The sequence below is a fragment of the Melanerpes formicivorus genome, unplaced genomic scaffold (genome assembly GCF_026170545.1).
Source record: "Melanerpes formicivorus ecotype bairdi unplaced genomic scaffold, bMelFor1.0.p_v2 SCAF_11, whole genome shotgun sequence".
In the NCBI taxonomy this organism is placed as follows: Eukaryota; Metazoa; Chordata; class Aves; order Piciformes; family Picidae; genus Melanerpes; species Melanerpes formicivorus.
Genome location: NW_027142363.1, coordinates 21,408,633 through 21,429,876, shown reverse-complemented (window position 1 = coordinate 21,429,876; position 21,244 = coordinate 21,408,633). Strand labels below are relative to the sequence as shown.

The 21,244-nt window shown below is 51.4% G+C and overlaps 2 protein-coding genes across 2 annotated transcripts in view; one reads left to right on the top strand and one right to left on the bottom strand.

Annotated features, from left to right (window-relative positions):
- The first annotated feature begins 1,365 nt into the window (after nt 1-1,365).
- Nucleotides 1,366-8,992, top strand: ARX (aristaless related homeobox). The gene is given in 6 exon segments (XM_068144817.1): nt 1,366-1,649; nt 2,696-2,813; nt 2,815-3,414; nt 4,730-4,775; nt 6,927-7,261; nt 8,398-8,992. Coding segments are annotated over 6 exon segments (1,533 nt in total). The 5' UTR covers nt 1,366-1,456; the 3' UTR covers nt 8,639-8,992.
- A 4,498-nt stretch (nt 8,993-13,490) lies between these two features.
- Nucleotides 13,491-21,244, bottom strand: part of POLA1 (DNA polymerase alpha 1, catalytic subunit) — a 245,653-nt gene continuing 237,899 nt past the window's right edge. Inside the window, exon 37 of the mRNA XM_068144815.1 lies at nt 13,491-14,804. Within this exon, the coding sequence (XP_068000916.1) occupies nt 14,641-14,804 (164 nt within the window). The 3' untranslated portion in view covers nt 13,491-14,640. The remainder of the gene's footprint in view (nt 14,805-21,244) is intronic.

Genomic DNA, 21,244 nt, shown 5'->3' with positions numbered 1-21,244 from the left:
CGGGATGCGGCCGCCCCACCGAGGAAGGCAGGGCCCGCAGGCCCCCCGCGACGGGGCGCTCCCCGGTTCTTCGTTGGCATCTCCAGTCCCGCGAAGTCAGAGGGAAACAAGGAGGGAGGAATGACGGACAGAGGCCCCCTCTCAGGGAGGGGACGGCTCTAGGAGTAGCGCTTGGCCCCACACGGCAGGTACGGACACACACCTACACTCTGAGAGCGTGTGCGTGACTGTGCGTACACGGCCGTGGGCACAGCCAGAGTGGTATTGTGCCCACGCCCGCAAACGTGCGGCCCCTTGTTTTATTTTGTCTTAATTTCCTCTGATTAAGTAACTAGGAGAAGTGGGACCCGCATGGGAATTGTGGAACGAACAGAGGAAAGTAAAATGTCCCTCTCCGGCACTCGGGGCCGGGAATCACTCGGATGAGCGGGAAGGGCTTTTGGGGGAGTTCCTCCGACATGACTTTGCTTACGGGAGTCTGGATCCAGGAGTGTAAACGAGAGCGACGATGTGCAGGCAGATGTAATGCGCTTGTTAAAACTGAGACCAAACTACCCAAAGAGGGATCCTGAAAGGGAAACGAAAAACCCTCAGAGGTGCCGAAATGGCCTTGAAGGGGCCTACGGACGGGATATGTGCGTGCGGAGAAAGGCAGAGGCGGTCGGAGCAGGAGGAGGGGTGTCGGCCATCACTGCGCGGGGCTGTGAGTCCGGCCCTGCTCTAACCTGACCGAGGGACGCTCCCCCACGTTCCCTTGACTTCCACACCCCGTTAGGCAAGGCCGGCGGCACCGCACCTCGCAGCTCTCTGGCCCCGATGGTGCTCCCCAGGCATTTGTTCCGGTAAAACCCCGTTGCGGAACCCGGTATTTTTAAATACCGGCTTCGAAAACGGCGAGTGCGCGCCTATGCGCAGGGCTGCGACGGGCGGTCTGCCACGGGGAAAACCCGGCGCGGAGTCCCCAACAGGGCCCACCACGTCCCTGCTGGGCATCGCTGGGAGTTGGGGCCGGGCCGGGTGGGAAGCAGATCCGCCGTCGAGGCCGGAGGTACGGCACACACACAGGGCGAGGCGTACCGCTGGGGCTCCTCGGCCGCCCACCACAGCCGCGCCCGACGACTCCCCGAGCGTCTCCCGCCGCCTGGGGCGTGGCTGGGCAGGGCGGGGCGCGGCGAGGCGTGGCGGGGCAGCGAGGAGGCTTGGGGCGGGCGCCGATCCGGGGCGGTCCGAGCCGGGGTTTGCCGGGCGCCGTCTGTCGGCGGCCGCCCGGCCTCCGGCGAGAGCCAATCAGGGGGCGGCTGCCCGCACGTGGAGCCGAGGGGACTCAAGAGCGCCGCGGCCGCGGCTCACTCCCCCCGTGACGGGCGTCCCGGCGGCACAGGGCAGCGCCGCGGGGGCGTCTGTGCCGCCGCAGCCCGCCCCGGCCCCACGGCACGGCCCCGCCGCTGCCGCCGCCATGAGCGGCCCGTACCCGGAGGAGAACTGCCCCGAGCGCCCCGAGTGCAAAAGTAAATCGCCAACTTTGCTGTCTTCCTATTGCATCGACAGCATCCTGGGCCGGCGGAGCCCCTGCAAGGTGCGGCTGCTCGGCGCCGCACCCAGCCTGCCCGCCATCGCCGCCCGCCCGGACAGTGACAAGGCCGCGCAAGGTAAGCCCCGCCGATCCGCCGCCGCTGCCCCATCCCGTTCGCTGGGCTGTCGGTCAGGGCATGGCCGCCTGCGTCGTTCCACGCACCGCCGCGCAGCCTGCGGCTCGGTTCAGCTCCCCGCCCGTCCGGCCGGGCACCGCGTCGGAGCCGCGGTTTCCGTTTGTTCCTTACCCTGCTACCCGTGCTGCCAGGGAGCGTGGCCAGAGCCGTGCCCGAAGTACAACCCGGTTAATTCTGTGCGGGTTGGGTACAGACGCTATATGTTGCTGTTGCTTTCGATTTTTTGGTAATTGTTAAAGGCAAAGTATCTCGGTACGACCTGCGATCCGTGCAGAGAAAGGCTCGCCCGTTCTCTTTAAACCTGTAAGGATCTCGGCGAGCGAGCTGGGGGCTGCACCCAGCAGTGGGCAGGGCGGTAAGAACAGGGCACCGGCAGCCGCCACTCCAGGCCCGAAGTTGGAAGTAGCCTCTCCGGGGCCATAGGAAGCTTGGCTGGGCAACTCCCACGGACGGCTTCCCCAGCCACTTTGCCCTTTCCCCCGGCGTTCGGAAACAGCCGGGTGGGCTTCTATCGTCCAAAACCAAAAGGAAACTTGAAGGATAGGGAGAGACGATAGGAGAAAGTAAGGGAAAAAAAAATAAAAAACCACAGTGGAGAAGCCCTGGGTGGCCGTCTCCTTGGAGTTCTCTGTGCAGGCCAGGACAGCCCGAGCCCCCCGGCGCCTGTCCCGCCGCTGAGCGGAGCGCTGGTCTGGGCTCTGTAGTCAGGAGAAATTTCTTCTCAAGCCGGGAGCAGCGGTGCGAGCAGAGGCCGGTCTGAGGGTGCCGGCTGGGGCGGTGCGGGGTGGAAAACGGTGCCTGAAGGTGGCCTGAGGGCCTGGGGTCTTGCCCGGGGCTCATCGCGCTGATCCCACTGACTATGTCTCTCTTTCTTTCCCCGCTTTTCTCTCTTCCCTCCGGAACCTCTTTCCCAACGTCTGCTCATCCCGTCCGACTACTGCGGCCGCTTAACCACCTCCCCTCCCCCCCATCTTCTCCCGGCGCAGGGTCCCCCAAGGGCAGTCCTCCCTTCGAGCCGGCCGAGCTGCACCTTCCCCCCAAACTGCGCCGGCTCTACGGACCGGGCGGGGGCCGGCTGCTGGCGTCGGGGCCAGCGGGGCCACGGGGGGGACCGTCCAGAGGGGCGGCCGGAGGGGGGCGCGGGCCCCGTGTCCGCCGCCGCCCCGTGGGACACGCTGAAGATCAGCCAGGCACCCCAGGTCAGCATCAGCCGTAGCAAGAGCTATCGCGAAAACGCTCCCTTCGTGGCTCCACCACCCGCCCGGGACGAGCTGGGCAGCCCCGTCGCGCACGTCGAGGAACGGCCAGGCCCCGCCGCGCCGGCCGCCGAGGAGGAAGAGGAGGAAGAAGACGAAGAAATGCTGGAGGAAGAAGACGAGGAGGAAGAGGAGCTGGAGGACGATGAGGAGGAGGAACTGCTGGGCGAGGACGGCGGGGGGCTGCTGAAGGAGACCCGTCGTGGCGCTACCACAGCCCCCGGGGCGGAAGGCGGGGATCTGTCCCCCAAGGAGGAGTTGCTGCTGCACCCCGAGGACGGCGAGGGCAAGGACGGCGAGGAGAGTGTCTGCCTCTCGGCCGGCAGCGACTCCGAGGAAGGGCTGCTCAAGAGGAAGCAACGCCGCTACCGCACCACCTTCACCAGCTACCAGCTGGAGGAGCTGGAGAGGGCCTTCCAGAAAACCCACTACCCCGACGTCTTCACCAGGTACCGGCGCCGGGGCCCCGGCTTAGCGCGGAGCGGGTGAACTACAGGAGAATGGGACAGGGCCGCGGTGTGCTGCACCCCACCCTCCACGGGTGAATTCTGCCGCGAGCACCCCCGGCTGGGAAGGGACTGGGAGCAGGTCCGGGCTCCAGAGGGTTCTGGAGCCAGCAGCGTCCCGAGCAGGCCCGCATGGGTGTTGCCCACGGGGGCTATTTTTACTCAATGTCCCCCTCCCCCTCTCGCCACCGGGATCGGTTACGCGTTCCCCATGGGACTGGATCCCGGCCCGGGCCAGGGAAGCCCCGGCAGGAGCAGAAATCAAAGCGCCGCAGCCTATAAATACCGGCCCAGTACATCGGGGCCTCTAGCTGGCCAGAGCCTCCGCCAAGGGGGCCGACAGGGCCTGTCTCGGCTCTGCCCGCCCTTTCGGTGGCATTTTTCCGTTGAAAACGGGAGTCCCGCGGCAGCGGGTCTGGTCGGCAGCTGCTCCTCGCCAGTGCAGGCAGGGGGAGGAGACAGAGTCGCCTGCCTGACCCCTGTGCTGCCCGAAAAGAAATAGCACAGTAGCCCCTGCCTTTAGCCCACAGGAAGGCTGACACCCCCAAAGCCGCACTTTCCGATCGAGGAGTCTCTCCATATTTCTCGTTTCCAGCCGGAGGGCCTGGCGGGAGGCATGGAGGTGGTGCTGGCCACGGGAGCATTTTGTTCCATCGCCCTAGGTGCCGGGCATCGCCCGTGAGGTTCCCCTCCGGTCGCATCTTGGCCCCGGCAGCGAGAGCAACTGCCCGGGTGCGCGTGTGAATACATCGCGGTTTTTCGGCTGGTGTTTTTATGGCTGGTTGTTTTGGGTTTTGTTTGTTTTTGTTTTGGTTTTTTTGTTTGTTTTTTTTTTTTTCTGTGGGGCTTTTAATGCCCGACGGTGGCAGGGTCCCGATTCCTCTGGGTGCGCTCCTCTTTGGGTAGGGAGCTGGTGAGCGGTTTTCTAACACCTTAAGGGTTTCCGATTTGCCTTACTCGTGGCAATGCAAACCGCGGTGTGTGTGTCGGCTCGGCTGCACTGTGGCTGCGGTGGGAACGGGATGAATTTGGCGAGTGGCAGGGAGGAGGGTGCCACAACTCGGGTTCCCGACGAATCTTCTGCTTAGCCTCCCGGAGTCGGGCTGAGGGCGGCTGTAGGCGATGGCCGCCCGCCGCCCGGCTCAGGTCGGCTCCTCCTGGGCCCTGGGATTTGGGGCCCGTTTGGCTCGCAGAGCCGAGGGCTGGGGGGGCGGCTCGGAGTGCCCCGGGCTGACGTTGGCGTGTGTGTCTCCCCCAGGGAGGAGCTGGCCATGAGGCTCGATCTAACCGAAGCCCGAGTGCAGGTGAGTGGCGGCGGCGGCGGGATCGGGACCGGGGCCTCCCTTTGCGGCGCCCGGGGAACGGGGAACACCGCCGGCCCTCCCCGGCCTCGGCAGGGCCGAGCCATTGGCTGGCAAACCCCCGTGTGATTAAACGGCGGGGTCCCCACGGGGCTTCAGTTGTTAGAGACCCGCTCGGCCGTAAGCCGGGTATTTGGCTGCCATCAAATCTCCAATCGGGCTTCATAAAAGCCCACTTAGCGCTAGAACAAACAGGGCCATTTGAAGGCAAAATGTTGTTTGATTTCCTTTCCGCCTGCACAAGGAGCTGGCTAATGCTATTTGATTTCCCATTTTTGATAGCAATAAGCCTGCATTGATCTAATAGTGAGTGAGTGCAATGCTATTAAAGGTGTTTGCCGCCCCATACCAGAGTGCATTTCCCAACCTGGGTCTCATAACCAAAGAGACGATAAACATTGGGATGCCCTGATTGCCAACAGAAAACAGATGTCTCTGGGTTTGAAGCTGAGCAAATCACTTTACAGTTAAAATCGGGCGCTGATAAAGCATAATAAATTCCATATGGCTCATTTAATACACAACAGCTTCTTGCATTAGAGGGGCTAATGATGAGATTTGTCCCCTCCTTTCTGTTGACACATTTCTCCATTGTCAAACAGAGATGTGACAGCAAATCAGTATTTTCAGCTCAGGGGAACGAGTCGTGGGAAAGTTAAATAACTTTTAAAAAAGAAAGACACCCCCTTTCTCTCTCCTCTATTCACGGGAGAAGATGTAATTAAGGGAATATGAATTATGAGAGTCCCTTCGTTTACCTTTGGGTGTACTCAGACTTATTAATTCAATAAGGAGGAATTGCAGCGAGGACAGCTTGCTAATTGAGTTTTATCTGGGAGAGACGCTCCCCCCGTGCCCGGCTGTTGGCTTCCCCATGAACGGAATGCCTCTGCCCGCGTGGGTGCCCAGATGGGCGTCTGTGGGGTTCGGTTCTTGCTGAGCAGCTGTACAAGAGGGACCTATAGCGCAACTGCCTTCCTCCCTTCTCTCCGGGAAGGGGATCTCACGCTGAGCTTACAAAGCCGAGCCGAACGGGGAGAGCTCAGCCCCTACACCATCCTCAAAAAAAAAACAATCAACCCAAACAAAAAAAACACCAACAAAAAAAACCCAACCCAAACTAAAACAACCAAAAAAATAAAAACCCCAAAAACAAATAACCCAAACAAAAACCCAAACCCAAAAAAAACTCAGCCCCAAACCAAAAAAAAAACCCCACAAACGTGACAAATGCACGTTTCTCTCAAAATCTCTCACTGGGTTGTTAAGCAATTATTTTATTGTCCCTCGAAACAATGTAGTTTTGATTCTTCCCCCTTTACCTCTTTTAAGACCGTGTTTAGTTCATGATTTTTGCTTTCTGGGATGGGAGGGGGAGAAGAGACGAGGGGCAGTGTTACCGCAGTGTTACCGCAGTTTCCTAATTAGCTTTCATAAAATAGATCCTAAAAGGACAGCCGGAAAACGTGTATTTGGTACGTGGGTTGCCGCCCAAATGATTTCTTCGTTTCAGATGTTAGTGATATCACGATCATTTCACCCCCCCCACTCCCCCCGCTCTAAATCTGAAGGAGAGAAAACAAATAAAAAGTTCACGATGCCCACATGATATAGTTTGGAAATATTCCCTTCAGAGAGAAAAGTGGCGCAGCTCTTGGTGTGGCTGTGCGTGCGGAACACAAACCCACAGAGTCCCAAGGGGAAATCTTTTTTCCTTCTGGTCCAGCGCAGCTCCAGCGCTGCTGCGATGCTTTCCCCGGCGCCGGCAGCTGCCTGCACTCCCTACCTGCCGGCAAAGGCGGTGTGGGGCAATGTTAAACTGCTCTACTGACCCGGGAGCCAAGGGCCCGGGACAGGGCCCAGGGGCACTAAAGAAAGTTGCATGCGGGCCCACGGAGTGGGCCGGCGCCGCCCGGGGCTGCAGCGCAGTACTGACACGCATGGGTCCGCGGACCGACCCCTTTGGGGGTGCCTCCCCCGGGCGGGGGTGGCAGAGCAGCGGGCGCCGTCGGGCCACTGCGCGGCTCCTGCGGAGCTCGCCCCGACGAGGGCGCGGGCAGGCGTATTAAAACCAGTTTTTCTTTTGGCTTTCAGGTATGGTTCCAGAACCGTAGGGCTAAGTGGCGGAAGAGGGAAAAGGCTGGGGCTCAGACACACCCCCCAGGTTTGCCTTTCCCTGGTCCCCTGTCAGCAACTCACCCCCTCAGTCCATACCTTGATGCTAGTCCTTTCCCTCCTCATCACCCAGCTCTAGACTCCGCCTGGACTGCTGCCGCCGCCGCCGCCGCGGCCGCCGCCTTCCCCAGCCTGCCGCCGCCGCCCCCCGGCTCCGCGGCGCTGCCCCCCGGCGGGACCCCGCTCGGCCTCGGCACCTTCCTGGGCGCCGCCGTGTTCCGCCACCCCGCCTTCATCAGCCCCGCCTTCGGCAGGTACCCACCGCCCGCCCACGCGTGACACGGCTCATCGGGGGGAGCCCGGGGGCGGGGATGCCAGCAGCCTCCGGCGCTCTTGTTGCCCCTGGAGCCCACTGCCGCGCGGGAAGGCCGCTCGTGCCTTGGCGCGACCCCACGCGGGACCCGTCTCGCGCGGGCCGCCCCGGCCTTCGAACTTGGCGTGTTGGTGGCCGGCGGCCGATTGGGCACTGCGTGGGTCACGTGTTTCCTCCCCGGGCTCTCATTGGGCGAAGGCGCCTTTCACGCCCTCCCGCCCCCTATCGCCTCGGGTCCGGCGGGTCCCTCGTGGGGGCGACCCATCCGCGGCCACCACGCGGCTGTGGGCGGCGGCGTTTGCGGGGAAACCTCGCATGGGCGAGGATGGAGCAGGGTTTCCCCGCGGGAGCCGGTGCCCCCACTCAGAGACTAAACGAGCGTGGGGTGCTATGCATGCACGCGTGGCCTCAGCTTTTCCTGGAGTAGGCTGGGAATGGATCTAGTTGGTTTGGGATTAGCTGGAGCCGCGACATCCTGGGCGCCGTGAGCGCTGCCGGCCGCGGGGGCATTTTTAAGCCGCGGGCACGGGTGGGTTTGAGGTTTTTCGGGAGGCCCATTTCGGGGCAGGCTCCCGCGGGCGACACACTCCGCCGCTCTGAGCATCCGCAGCCACAGCGCGGGACCCCTCCTGGGGAGTTGGCTATCGCTTCCCTCGGAGCCGGGGCGCTCCGTCGAGGCGTAGAGCCCTGCCTGACGGAGCAGGCGGAGGGATGAGAGGCCCGATTAATGTATGGGGCGAGAGCAGCCTTGGGGCCATCTCGGGGTTTTTTAGGGCTAATAAGGGAGAAAGCCGCCCCGGAGCCTCTCTAAGAGTATCATCCTCCCCGCTGGCTGTACCCCGACAGCAGCAAGCCGGGGAAACTCGGGCTGGGCGATTTTCTTTTTCCCTCGCCCCCCACCCCTCCCCACTGCCCCTTTTTTTTTTTTTTTTTTTTTTTTTTTGTCTCCCACTCCCACATTTGTTTTGGTTTTTTTTTCCCCCAGCTGCTCATTGTGCTCCCCATGTCCCCGCCTGGCGGGAAGGAGGCGAGCGGGGCCGGGCGGAGTGGTGACGGCGGTCTCTGCTTCCCTTGCAGGCTCTTTTCCACCATGTCCCCCCTGGGCAGCGCTTCCAGCGCCGCGGCCCTTCTGCGGCAGCCGGCGCCAGCCGCCGACGGCGCAGTGGGCTCGGCGGGGCTGGGGGACCCGGCCAGCGCCGCCGCCGACCGGCGGGCCTCCAGCATCGCCGCCCTGCGGCTGAAGGCCAAGGAGCACGCCGCCCAGCTCACCCAGCTCAACATCCTCCCCGGGAACAGCACGGGGAAAGAGGTGTGCTAAGGCACGGCTGCCCTCCTCGGGGTCCGGGTCGGGGTTTTTTAGGGGGGAGAGAGAAGAGGAGAATAAATACGCGAATATACGGTCACCTCAGACAGCACGAATCAAGACCAAACTGGGGAAAAAAAATAATAATAGTAATAATGATTTAAAAAATATATAAATAAATAGGAGGACCAGCAGCTAAGATTGGGGTAGATTCTCGAGGTAGGAACGTGGAGACAGCGAGCACCTCTCGCATCAGCCCTCACACGAGTGAACCGACACTTGCAAGCTCCTGAATAAGTAAATCCTTGGCTGGTACATTTCTTAAATGTACGACGTGTTAATTTCCTCTCTGAGCATTAAGGAGGGGGGTGGGAGGGTAGGGGGGGTTGGGGGGGGGGGGGGTGGTGGGAGGGGAAAGAAAAAAAGAAAGCCCTAATGAAAGTTATTATATATTAGCGTTACGTACACTTAATATTTTTCCTTCTGTTTATCTGGCAAGAAAAAAAAAATAAAGCAAACGGAATTGTAATTAAGAAAGAAAGAAAAAAAAATGGGAAAAAAAAGAAAATGGAAAGACAGCAAGCAAAGCAAAGCAAAAGCAGGGGGGAAAGCTACCCACATCTTCTTAAAACAACATCCCGGGGTGTTAAGACGGTCTGTTAGGAGCACTGGAGAACTTTTCCATGATGATGCGGTGAGCTGCGTGCGCTAACCAATGATGCCGCCAGTGCAGAGTGAAAGTAAACGTGATGCTGTAAGATAACCAGTGCACTTAAAGGAAAGGGTATATCTTTTTTTCTTGTTATATTCTTTATCACTACACCAACCAAGGTTTTTATATCAAACCAAAGGGAAATACACTGCTAGAATATGGACTGTTTAAGTCACTAAACTGTGATTATTGATTCTGTACATACCATTGTTATAAAAAAGAAAAAGAAGAAAAAAAAAAAAAAAAGAACAGAGCTTTGTATATTTGAAATGTTATAAAACAATTGCACTCAGTGTAGCGTTGTAAAAGTTTGTCATTCTGTAGATTCTTACTGTGTTGTAGATATAATAGGGTTCCTAGACAAATATTTATGTACAAACCCTTTATTTAACTTATTAACTGTAGAGGTTTCTGAAACCCTCAAGAGGCGATGGTACAGTACTTTTTCCGTGTAATGTCGTTATTGTTAACACTTTTCCTTGCTATCCGGTGGAGAAGTGCCACGTTCAGAAAATAAACAAAAATATATGTTTAACAAAACAAAACAAAAAAGGAACAAAAGAGGGGGGAGGGGGGGAATGATAAATAAAAGCCCGGTCCGTGCGGGGCTGCACTGCGGGCGCCAGGGGCTGAACCCCGCCGAGGCTACTCACCGCCACCCCCTCTGTCGCCGAGAAACCTTCTCACGGGGTTTGGGAGGGAGCGGATCGCTTGGCCGGGGGCGATTGCCAGGGCTTGGAGGGAGGACGAGGTGCCGGCGGCCCCGTTTGCAAGGGGATTTGCAGTTCGCACGGGCCGGGGAAGGCACCCATGGTGGTACCTGCCTGAGCTCTGCCGTGTTCTCTCGCTCGAGAAGGGGGCAGGGGTTCTCTCGCGGTATCGGCGACCTTACACCGTGGGAGGCTGCCCCACACACCTCCCGGGCAGGGATGGGGCAGCTCCTGGCTCCGCTGCTGCCAAAAACAAGAGGCAGGGGAGAAAACAAGGATTTTGGGGAGCGCTTTGCTTGACCTCTGCTCACACGCTTCCTGGGGACGGAGTGAGGCAGGAAAGTTTCTTTGTGCCTGTTCCTTGTCTCTCGACTCCTGCTCACCTTTGTACGAACGTATTTTCCCCCCTTTCCTTTATTTCCGTATTTATTTATTTTTCTTTGACTCGGCTGTCTCGCCGGCCTCTCCCACGAAGCAGGAACGCATGAAACCACCCCCCCCACCCCCCCACCCCCCCGGCAGTGACGGCAGCAGCAAACCCTGCTCCTCGCACCCCTTCCCGGTGCCCGATGTACCCCGAGAGCAGCGGGCACAGGGCTGGCTCGATCCGTCGGAGCGCGGGGTTATGGTGGATTTTTGGGGGTGATTTGGGGTGTTTACATCGCGGTATCGCCTCACGCCGGCAGCCGCGGGCAGGGTACCGGAGAAGAGCCCAGTTCCCCCAGGCCACTTCAGCACACAGAGGAGGTCCGGCCTGGTGCGTCTTGCCAGCCCAGCTGCGGGAGAAGCCACCGGGACAGCATCCCGCGTGGAAGCCCGCCGCGACCTTTCCCCGCAGGTCCTCGCTTCCACCCACAGCGCTTCACATCCCACCTCGCCCGCCCTCAGCCGTATTTTTGAGTTCTAAAACCCACCATAGGAGAGGAAGAAAAAAAAAATACAAATGTGCGAGGCAAAGAAGGTTTGTTCCCCGGACATTATTAACAGTGCAGCCTGAAATATACATTTTTGCCTTAAAGAAAAGGGAATCATTATCAAACCATTACGCATTAAGAAATGTCATTCAGTCATTTTTATTCATTCCGCTGAAATCTTCGTAAAAGCCCGAATCATACTTCTTGCAAGCAGCAATTTTGTTAATCCAGGGGGTTATTACTCTGGTCCCTTATTAGGATCTATACTGCTGCCAAGCAATCCTATAACCTTCTCAAAAGAAGTTTACCTCCGTGTTATAAAACCAGTAGTGGTATTTATACTGTGCAATAATTAGTGTATTACTTGAATCCACTAACAGGTTCATTTTATCTCCGCACAAAACCCCTAGTCTGCTTATAGAAAGCTTGTGCCTCCTTTGGTGCTGTTAAAGTGGTGAAAGAGTGAATGAAGGCTGGTAGCACTTTCTCCTTTCGCCGTGCCTTAATTCCCATCTCTTTCTGCTCTCATCCAATTAGTGCAGTGTATTAAGCGGTTTATCATCTCATAGTCAGCTATTGAGAGAAACAAGGCGAACACTTTGCAATAGAGCCTGCTCTCCTTTGACACCCTCAGGTACTTACATATTCCACTGTGCTATGAATAATAGAGGAAGAATAGAGCGCTAATTCCCTCATCAAAGAATGCCTTGTCTGCTGCTTTGCTCAACAACACCATTCTGATCAAAAGAAAAGCAATAAAGCTTAGCATAACAAAACGAAACCTACTTATTAGCTTAGTGGTTAAATTAATGCAGAGCCGCTGCTATTCAAAACCAAGGTTTGAAAACAGCCTCCAACAACCTGATAATGCTGCCTTCGGGATGAAGGAATTTTAATCTGAAATTTGAAGCTGGCACAGATGAGTTAATCTATTAAACTGCTATAAGGAGGGTGCGGGAGCACCATTCAATGAAGGCACATTTAAGGTGCTCTGCGGAAGACGGGGAAGGATGCGAAGGGGCAAAAAGATGTGCCCAGGGCAGCGGGAAGAGGGGCCCTGGCACGGCAACAGCCCTGTTGCAGACGGGAGCTGTTTTTTTTTCGTACCACAGATGTCAGCAGCGAAACCTGGCTACCGGCTCCATACATCAACACTCCTCTTCCCCAACTGCAAATAAATACAAATAAACACAAACCTTAATTTTAACAGCGTTGGGGAAAGGGGGAGCGGGAGGGGCGGAGGGAGGAAGGGGGGAAGGAATGAGGGGTAAGAGGAGGGAAGGGAGAGGAAGGAGATTTGGGCCAGATCAACCTCAAATCTCTGAATTTCAACCTTCCCCAAATTATTTACAGCGCCGCATTTACCATCTCCATTTAATATTAAACGCTGTAAAGATGATTTTGCGTTTCCCAGCCTTTCTCTGGGGCCAAGACGAGGCACGGTGCCCAGAGCTTATTTAGAGAGGGGAGGGGAATCCAGTTTATTCCTTGCCAAGTCTTCAGCTCTGCTCTGACCAACTCCGTCGAGTGGAATCAAACCCTGCCTTGATTTCGAGTAAAAGACTTCGTTTCCGATCCCCCCCTCCTGTCCCCGGGTGGCGGCTTGCCGGGGTTGCAGGGAGGGGGCTTCCAAGATTTTGCCCCCCCCCCACCGCTCCCGCAGGAGAGCAAGGCTCCTCTGCTGGCTGTGTGAGAGGGAACAGCCCCTCGCAGGGCTACTATGTGCTGCTGCACCCTACACAGTCATTCCACAACACTCTCATTTAATCTAAACATCCCTAAACTTGCAAATTAACAGGCTCTTCAGCTGTAATTATACAGATACATACAAGTGCCACAGGGTCAGGTTATGCCATATCTATCCATTTTATTTGTATACCTAACGTTTGGAGGAGAAGGTCACACTTTTCCTGAGGCATTCTACCCGGTTAATATCAGTAGTATCTTGATAATCCTAATTGGGTTGGACACACACACACACACAAAATCTGAAAAAAAGCCTGTGTGAAATTACAGGAAGCTGAGACCTTTCAAAGAGCTGCAACATCAACATTGTCATCTAGGCAGCAACACCTTCTGCCCAAGACAAGCCTCCAAATGAAAGCCTCTTTTACAACAACCCAACTAAATGTGTTGGGAAGGAATGATAGCTTGCCAGGGGTGGGACAACACCAACACAAATGCACAGACTGAGTAGGTTCCATTTCTCATGTGTTGGGTTCAATGTGAGTGAAGATGAAAGGGTTTAACCCCAAAAGTTGATCAGAAGACATCTGTGTACTTAGGCACATTTGAATAGTCATTACCCATAGTGACACAGAACAACTTCCAATGCCACTGAGGAAGAGGTGAACCCTAACCCAGACATGCATATCCCTTTGGTGCCCAACACGTTCATGCTGATGCTCTTACTTTTTCTTCAAGCTCCCTTTCTTAATGGCTGGGCAGCCAAAAAACCCCAGGCACACAAACACTTCTGTAACACCAGGAGAAGTCTGGAACAGCACAACCTTGCATGGAGTAATTTTCAAAAGCCAGATAATCAAATCAGATCCTCTTTTGCTAGAAAACTTTATTTTTTTTTGGTCAAGTGTTAAGAAAACTTTACATTTTATACTGGTCAAGAATTAAAAAAGACAATTTGTGTAACCTTACATGAATATATCACATTGCAAACTGCACGGTGAACGTGAGCACAATATTTTGTGTACACAAGCAGGTGCCCAAATTTATGCTCTTTTCTTGTCATATCTGCTTGACACTTTATTAAAAGTAAATGAACAATACAAGTTGTTTATAAAAACCTTTAAACCCTCCAACACAGTAATTATGAACAGAACAGCAACAATGATTCTCCGCTTTCCCTTCCCCTTGTTACTGGGTACAAAGCCATCCCAAACATTTCCCCCTTACTTTCAAATACTTTGCATGGAAAGCAAATTAAATGCATTTATATCCTCTGTGTGCAGGGAATGGGTTTTATACATGTCTTTACATCCACGCAGAAATTTCCAGCATGGCAAAATACTGTGCTTAAAGACACAGGGGAAGACTCTTAATAAAAAAAAAAAGGTCCCTATTTTTAGCACCTCCAGGTTTCAGTCGTTCTTTAATAGGTTTGAGAGCAAGGCCTCCCTACCTCTGTTCAGAAGGTATTAGGACATTTAAAGGCATTCAGGTTTGGTATTGTTTTTAATTGGTATGTTTATGATCAGGAAGAAGATAAACTGTGAAAAGGCAAAACATTAGTGCTCCTACTGAGACCTCTACTAACCTCTCTTCCTGAGAGCACCTCTACTAAATACCCTGGAGCAAAGTCTAGGATCACTTACATTCCAGCAACTCTCACTGGGAATTATCCAATTAAAGCAGCAATTCCCCCACCCCCTTTTCCCTCATGGGTCTAAATACACAACAAAATATATTGCAAGAATCATCTACTCCATGTTTGAATAACCCTGGCTTCACAATGGAGGAAAGAACAGAAGATAAGAATGCCTCAAATATTTCACGTCCACGTGAATCACACATCCTGTTTTCATCTTCTATTTTCCTTCCTCCAAAGAGAAAAGATTGTTAAAATGTCATTGTGCATACCAAAAGAGTATTGCTTAAGAGATCATTACTGTTAAACAAGGATCTAGCCTCAGGTCTCCCTCCATTTTTAATCAATCACTGTCTTCACTTATTGGACTCTCCCACAGGTCTTCCCATACTGAAGGCAAAGAGTTGGCCGAGGTTCACTTCTGAGTAGCCACTCATGGACAGGCATTTATCTACGGTGCTCTTCAGTCTTTTGTAGGCCTCAGAGACTTCCTTCCTGAGTGGCTTCTTCTTCAAACACTCTAAAAGAACAAAGAAAAGAAAAGAAAAGAAAAACACACAACAAAAACAACAGAGATTAAATGACCACAAAGAGCCACTGTTTTTTTCATTCACTACTATTGCAGATCATGGTATTTTAAAAGGGGGTGAATGTTGTAGCCAGCAAAGACAACATTTAAGGCAAGCCCTTCCAATTCCTACTGCCTTCCCTCTGCCCTCCTCCAATCCACAGAGCTGTACCAGCTGGTTAGAGGCCACGGTGAACCTTCATATGGTGTTGAGGCTGAAGGTCCCTCAGCCCCATCAGCATCAGCGCAGCAGCTCCTGCCAGTTGCTGGCAAGAAACACTGCTTGCCCAGTAGTGTTTTCTAATTGGAGTGAAATGGGAGTTCACAAAGTCAGCAGAGAAAATAAGTGATAGCAGAACTGGCTCTGAAAGGATCCCATTTCAAATGAGCAGGTTCCTTAACTTGGTGAGAACTATGCAGAGTCCTCAGGGCTATGAAGCAGGAAGAGATTTCATCCCAAGTCTGGCTTCAGAAGTGAAGGAAACCATGCTTCACTTCTCTTGTCCCTGTTGCTGTTAATACCAGCACAGGCACAACCTGTGACAGACTCATTACCCATCTTGTGTGTTCTCACATCTGTCTCGTATGTGGGACAGGAATCATGATGCTCAGCACCACAGAAGTGTTGGAAGGAAAGGGGTAGTAGCACAAATGGGAAATTCTATGCTATCCCACCCTAAAATCACAGGATCACAGAATGTTAGGGGCTGGAAGGGACCTTGAGAGATCATCCAGTCCAATCCCCCTGCCAAAGCAGGGTCACTTATACCAGGCCACACAGGAACCCACGCAGCCAGGTCTTGAGTATCTCCAGAGAGGGAAACTCCACAATCCCCCTGGGCAGCCTGTTCTGGTGTTCTGTCATGCTCACAGTGAAAAAATTCTTCCTTCAGTTTCCATGGAACTTCCTATGCTTCCACCATTGCCCCCTGTGCTGCCATTGGGCATCACCAAGCAGAGCCTGGCTCCATCCTCTTTGAACTCACCCTTTACATATTTATAAACCTGAATGAGGTTACCCCTTAGTCTCTTCCAAGCTGAAGAGCCCCAGCTCCCTCAGTCTGTCCTCATAAGGAAGAGAGAAGATGCTTGGTGTCTCAACCAGCAAGCATGAGTTTCACCTGACACATGAGAAAAAAAGAGCCATTCCCAAATGCCTGGTCAATAATGCCTGTGAAGAAATGTCTGAAGTGCAAGAGTTTTACTCACTGGCATGCCTGTGCATGTGCAAACTCATATGTACATGCAGGAGTTTGTAAAGATTTCAGCAGGAAAGCCCCAGCTGCTCCATGTGATTGGTTTTTGGTTGTTGTAAGATTTCATGCCATAATAATAAAGAAAAAACAAACATCCAGGGATTTTGTCTGGGTGGTTGTCTAACTTTTGCTTTGCAAAGATTAAATAGCAAAGACTAAAAGAACAAATTTATGGCTATACATCAATCCAGTGATGAAGATCTGGTGCAGTTGTGATCCTCCATGTTCTAGAAACACCATCTCCTACCTGAAAGCCCTGTGTCTGCAGTTACACCTTGGGACAGGCAGCACCAGATCGTCTGTGTTGCTGAGCACACAAGAAGGAGAATTTGAATATTGAATATTGAAGAATGAGATGCCCTCCCAGTTAGTCTCCTTGTTATGCTGGAGGGACTCCAGGTCAAGCAAAACAATGATAGTACAGCACAGCTACTGAAAGGTCAAGCTTCCAAACCATTTAGGAACAACATTAAGCATGTTTCTTGTGAGGAACCAACACAACCTTCCGTTATTCATTAGCTTTGCCTAAAAGATGTTGTCTCATTTCTTCCTGTCACCTTTACAACACTGACACTGCCTTTCCCATACTCTGAACATGTAACAGAAGAGCTCCCATCCCCTCTCAAATGGCTTTTACTACAAAGCACGAGTTAAGATGAAAATTCAGTTGTATCTAAAAGAGAAGGGTTCAGAGGTGAGGGTTTTGAGTCCATCTGTGTGAGGGAAGAAATGCCTCACTCCAGTGATGACTTCTTTCTGTGGTGTGACTGAGATGAAGATGTCCCACTGGCGGTACCTTCATCTTGGCAGCCAAGCCAAGGACTGGAGGGAAGAGAGGCACACTAACAGAAACAGCTATTACACTTATGGAGTTTGTGAATTCTCCTCCTCCAGGATTTACAAGGATTTTTTTGCAGAGCCTCCAGCGTTTTAAGATGAGCTCAGCAGATTAACTCCTGCATATGACACAAGCGGTAATGTTTTACTGAGCAGTTGCCACCTGCTTGGGTTTTTCATCTTATTCACAAAGTTCCACTGAACTCAATTGCTTTGCATGATGCTGTCAAATCTTTCAAAATTAAATTAACAATGCCAGTCTGAGTGACTGAATAAGTTGATTAAAAGCATTTTAGTAAGCACCTTTCATGCATCCTTGTGAAGAAGGATGCCATATTCAGTTTGGGGGATTTCTGTTGCCAACCTGGGGCAGTAAGCAAACAGAGGAAGATGCCAGGCTAAAGATATCCCATTGTCACCATTACCCAGACTGTAATGACATCATGTTTATTAGCAGAATTAAAATTCCCTTAACCTACAGCACCAATACAATAAAATCTGTTCACTAACAGACTGAAGCCACTATAGCATAAAGACATTTCAAGATCTCAAGGTTATTGAAACGTTTGGTTTAATTAAACAAACATCAAAAGTTGTAATAACCAGATGCACAAAACCACCAAACTCACATGGCTATAAATTCAGCACTGAGCAGTTCATACATTTTCAAGCCAAATGACACAGTGAGTGGGTTCACTTGCCACTGCTCACATGTTAGCAAAACACCAAGGAACACCGTGGAAAACACCATCCTTGTACCTTAGAACTAGGCTAAAGAAAGAACCAAGGTGAAACCTATCAATGAGCAGAGACAGCTGGCACATGTGAACAGAGCAGGAAGGCACATTAATCATGGGAACAACTAGGCAAACAATAAACCAGGGCTGAAAGTAGGAATCAAAACTACAGGCCCATGTACAGCTCCAATTCAGGCTTCAGCTGTCCCACTAACAAAGTGCCTAGCTGCCCCACCCCCACTCCAACATTAAATCCAAACTTCAATTATATGCAATAACCTTTCTGGCAGTATGCTTCAAACATTTCTTAGATGCAATTACCCTCATAGAGGCAAGCAGGAAAGGGTGGACTGAAGGAAAAAAAAAAAAAAAAGGAGAAATATGAGGGGCCTTGTTGAAGTAATGAGGCCAATTTTAAGTTTCAATTATAAGAGAATAGGAGCTGGGAGCTCCGGGAGGAGAGGCAGGCAGCGGCTGTGTCTGCAGCACAGCCACACCATGCATTTGAATGACACAAGTGCATCTGATGACTGGGGAGAAGAGATTTAAAGAACTGTAGTAATACAGAGCAGGGGAAGATGAGAGAGGACACAGCTCCTGATGTGTTTACCTCCTTTGCTGATGGGATATTGACTTTTCCCACCAGGTTGGTTAGAAAGGGGACTATTTACGCTGCCACACAGCAGAGTAAGAATGACAACCAGCATCACTCTGTGCTCCTCTGAGTAAAAGGCAACTGTGACCGTCGTATATCACACAGCCAGTCAATACCTTCCAGCTACCATACCACCCAACTTAGAGATGCATATAAAAGCTCCTACTTTCTTCCTAAATGAGAATTTAATCAATAACACACCTAAGGCCTTCTGGACACTAAACTATACGAACTGACTGAAATTGCCTTTCCCTAAGTCTGCCACATTCTGAATACTTCTGTACCTATTTTAATAATATCCAAGTGCAGTGGCCAGCAATTTCGTTTTAAGATGCCCACTGCTGCAGAATGCATATGTGGCTGTCTATAAGAGATGTACGTATGCAGAGCATACAAAAGGTACCACCCAAATGAAAGATACAATTATATTAATAGAAGTAATAATAATAAAAAAAACCCAACACAAGCACATGATTCTGAGTCCATCTAAATAAAATGCAGGTACTAAAGTCTCTAAAGTTAGTAAACCACTGAGTCTAGTAAAGGTTTTAAGAGTTGCATCACCAAGCTCACAGTTAACCTCCTACCCCTGCCAATGTAAAAGCCTCCTTGTTGCCTTCACAAAACCCAGTCTGAACTTCTGGATGTCCCACCCAAGTTCTTGTTTAGCTAACTAGGTATATTTGTATATTATCTGGGAGGGGGAACAAACAAACAAACAAAAATAAATTAAAAGGTTCCTGAAATCCATTTACTGAAGTGATCCAATTGCTGAAGTGATGCTGGAAGCAAGGATGGAAATATTTGGAGGTTATCTATACCTGGCCATGTGTTTTCCATTTATTGCATTTCTTCTTGTTCCTATGAAAATCACAGAACAACCTGACAGTCAGGATCAAGAACTTTTGTTCCTAGACTCCCTAAGATGTTGCTCTGCGAAGAATTTCTCTCTCTCTCTCTTTTTTTTTTCTCCTACTGATTGGACAACTGAACTGTGTCATATTATTAAACTCTCTCTCCCCCTGATTATTCTGTTGATAGCCTGCTCTTCAGAGTAAAAATACGTTCACATTCCTTTGTATCTGCGCCGGGGGTACGTGCGAAACAATGCTAGGTGCCTGGGAGCACAGTGCCAAAAATGCTGCTTTATCTGGGAACGAACAAAAAAAGAGCTGCAGAGTACCATTTCTGTGCAGCATCCTGCCTCTCTCTCTTTTTTTTTTTTTAAATTTAAAGAGTTAAAGAACATACTAAATTAGCTACTGAATTTCTTTTTACTTCCCCCCTTTTTTTTTTTCCCCTCGCCTACTGGTTATTGTATTTTAATTACAGCGAGCTCAGACACACAGGCAGCAGCCTCTGTTCCAAATATCTGTGTTTCATTTATTTCTGTGCAAAGGTAGCAAACAACAGTCAGTCATAATTGGTTCTGTCAGATGTTTTACAGTCAGTCATAATTGTCTCTGTCTAGAGGTGTGTCAATTTACTGCAAGTTAAATAAATATTCTGTCTATTATGATATCACCTTGTGTAAGCCATTTTTTTTCCCCCTCTTTTTTTTTTAATTGCTTGGGTTCCCCTTTCACAATCCTCAGCACCCCTATTTATACTGTTAACCTTAACTTTGCCATTTATGGAATGTCAATGAAAAAAGTCAACAGTAATTTAGTGAACAGACGTGTAAGCCTCTAAGATACTTGCCTTTTTTTTTCCTTATTTCTAATTAAATAGAATCAAATTAGGCTATAGAGCAATTAGATTACTCTGTCTTGACAGTGCTCTTCTTAAATATCTCGGCGATACCAGTTTGCTGGCCTAGAGAAGATTTACCAACCTAAAGAGGGAGATTTACTAACCTAAGTCTTAAATGAGTTCCATTTTTGCGCAAGAAAATAAACCTCCCAACTTGTCCCAACTTCTAACCCACACAGTCCTACAAAACAACAAAGGCTGTTGACAAGGGCCACATTTGCCCTCCACATCACACTGCTGCTCATTCTGGGTGTTCACGTAATCACAGTCCTGTCAGGAGAGCATAGGACGAATCTGGGACAGGTCTGCTTTCATGGGACCAAATACATCAGTAGAAGCTTCTCCATACTCTCTTATGAGTCCGCCCTTGTTATTTTGCTAGACAAGTCACAGGTTTTGTGTAAAAATAATTACTTGAAGCTCCTGTGCTCTGATACAAACCCACAGCCTATCAAACTGTATAAAATATGGCTCTGCTGAAGCACCCTGTGCTACCTTGGTCTCAGGAGTGTGATTAGGATGCTATTTACCACTGGTCTGGTTGAGATTCAAGTAAACCTGAGGAGCTTGCCTTGCTGCAGCCAGAGCCTGGTGCTGTGGGAAAGCCACCAGCAGCACCTCATGGCGAGGAGGCTGGACCACCGGTCAGCACCCCGTGAGCACCAGGGGAAGGGTAAGGTGCTGCTGTGTGTAGCTGTCAGGTGTTGTGTGCAGGGGGGAGCATAGTGTCCCTTACTGTGTTTCAGGGAAGAAAGAGTCACCTTGAAAGTGATCAAAAAATTTATTTCAACGGGAATGAAGTGATTCTATCAGGGTTGGTCTATACGGATGTTTGTATTTGTCATCTCTGAAGGAAATTGCACATACAGCCCCCTTACTGAGGTTATAAAAGTACTGTCAACTACACTGGACGGATTTTTCTTCCCTCCCACCCCCCAAAAATATTACTTATTTATTTATTTATGGTGAGGAAAAAAAAGAAAAAAAAAAAAAAAGGAACCCACACATTCTGCAGGATCATTAAGCACTGTTGTATAAATAAAGTTAGAAGATCAAACGAAAGAGGGGACTCGGGTTAAATGCTGCAAGACAAGCTTAAATAAAGTTCTATGAAAAAAGCAAGACACGCTGTAATTCCAAGAACCTATTACTTCA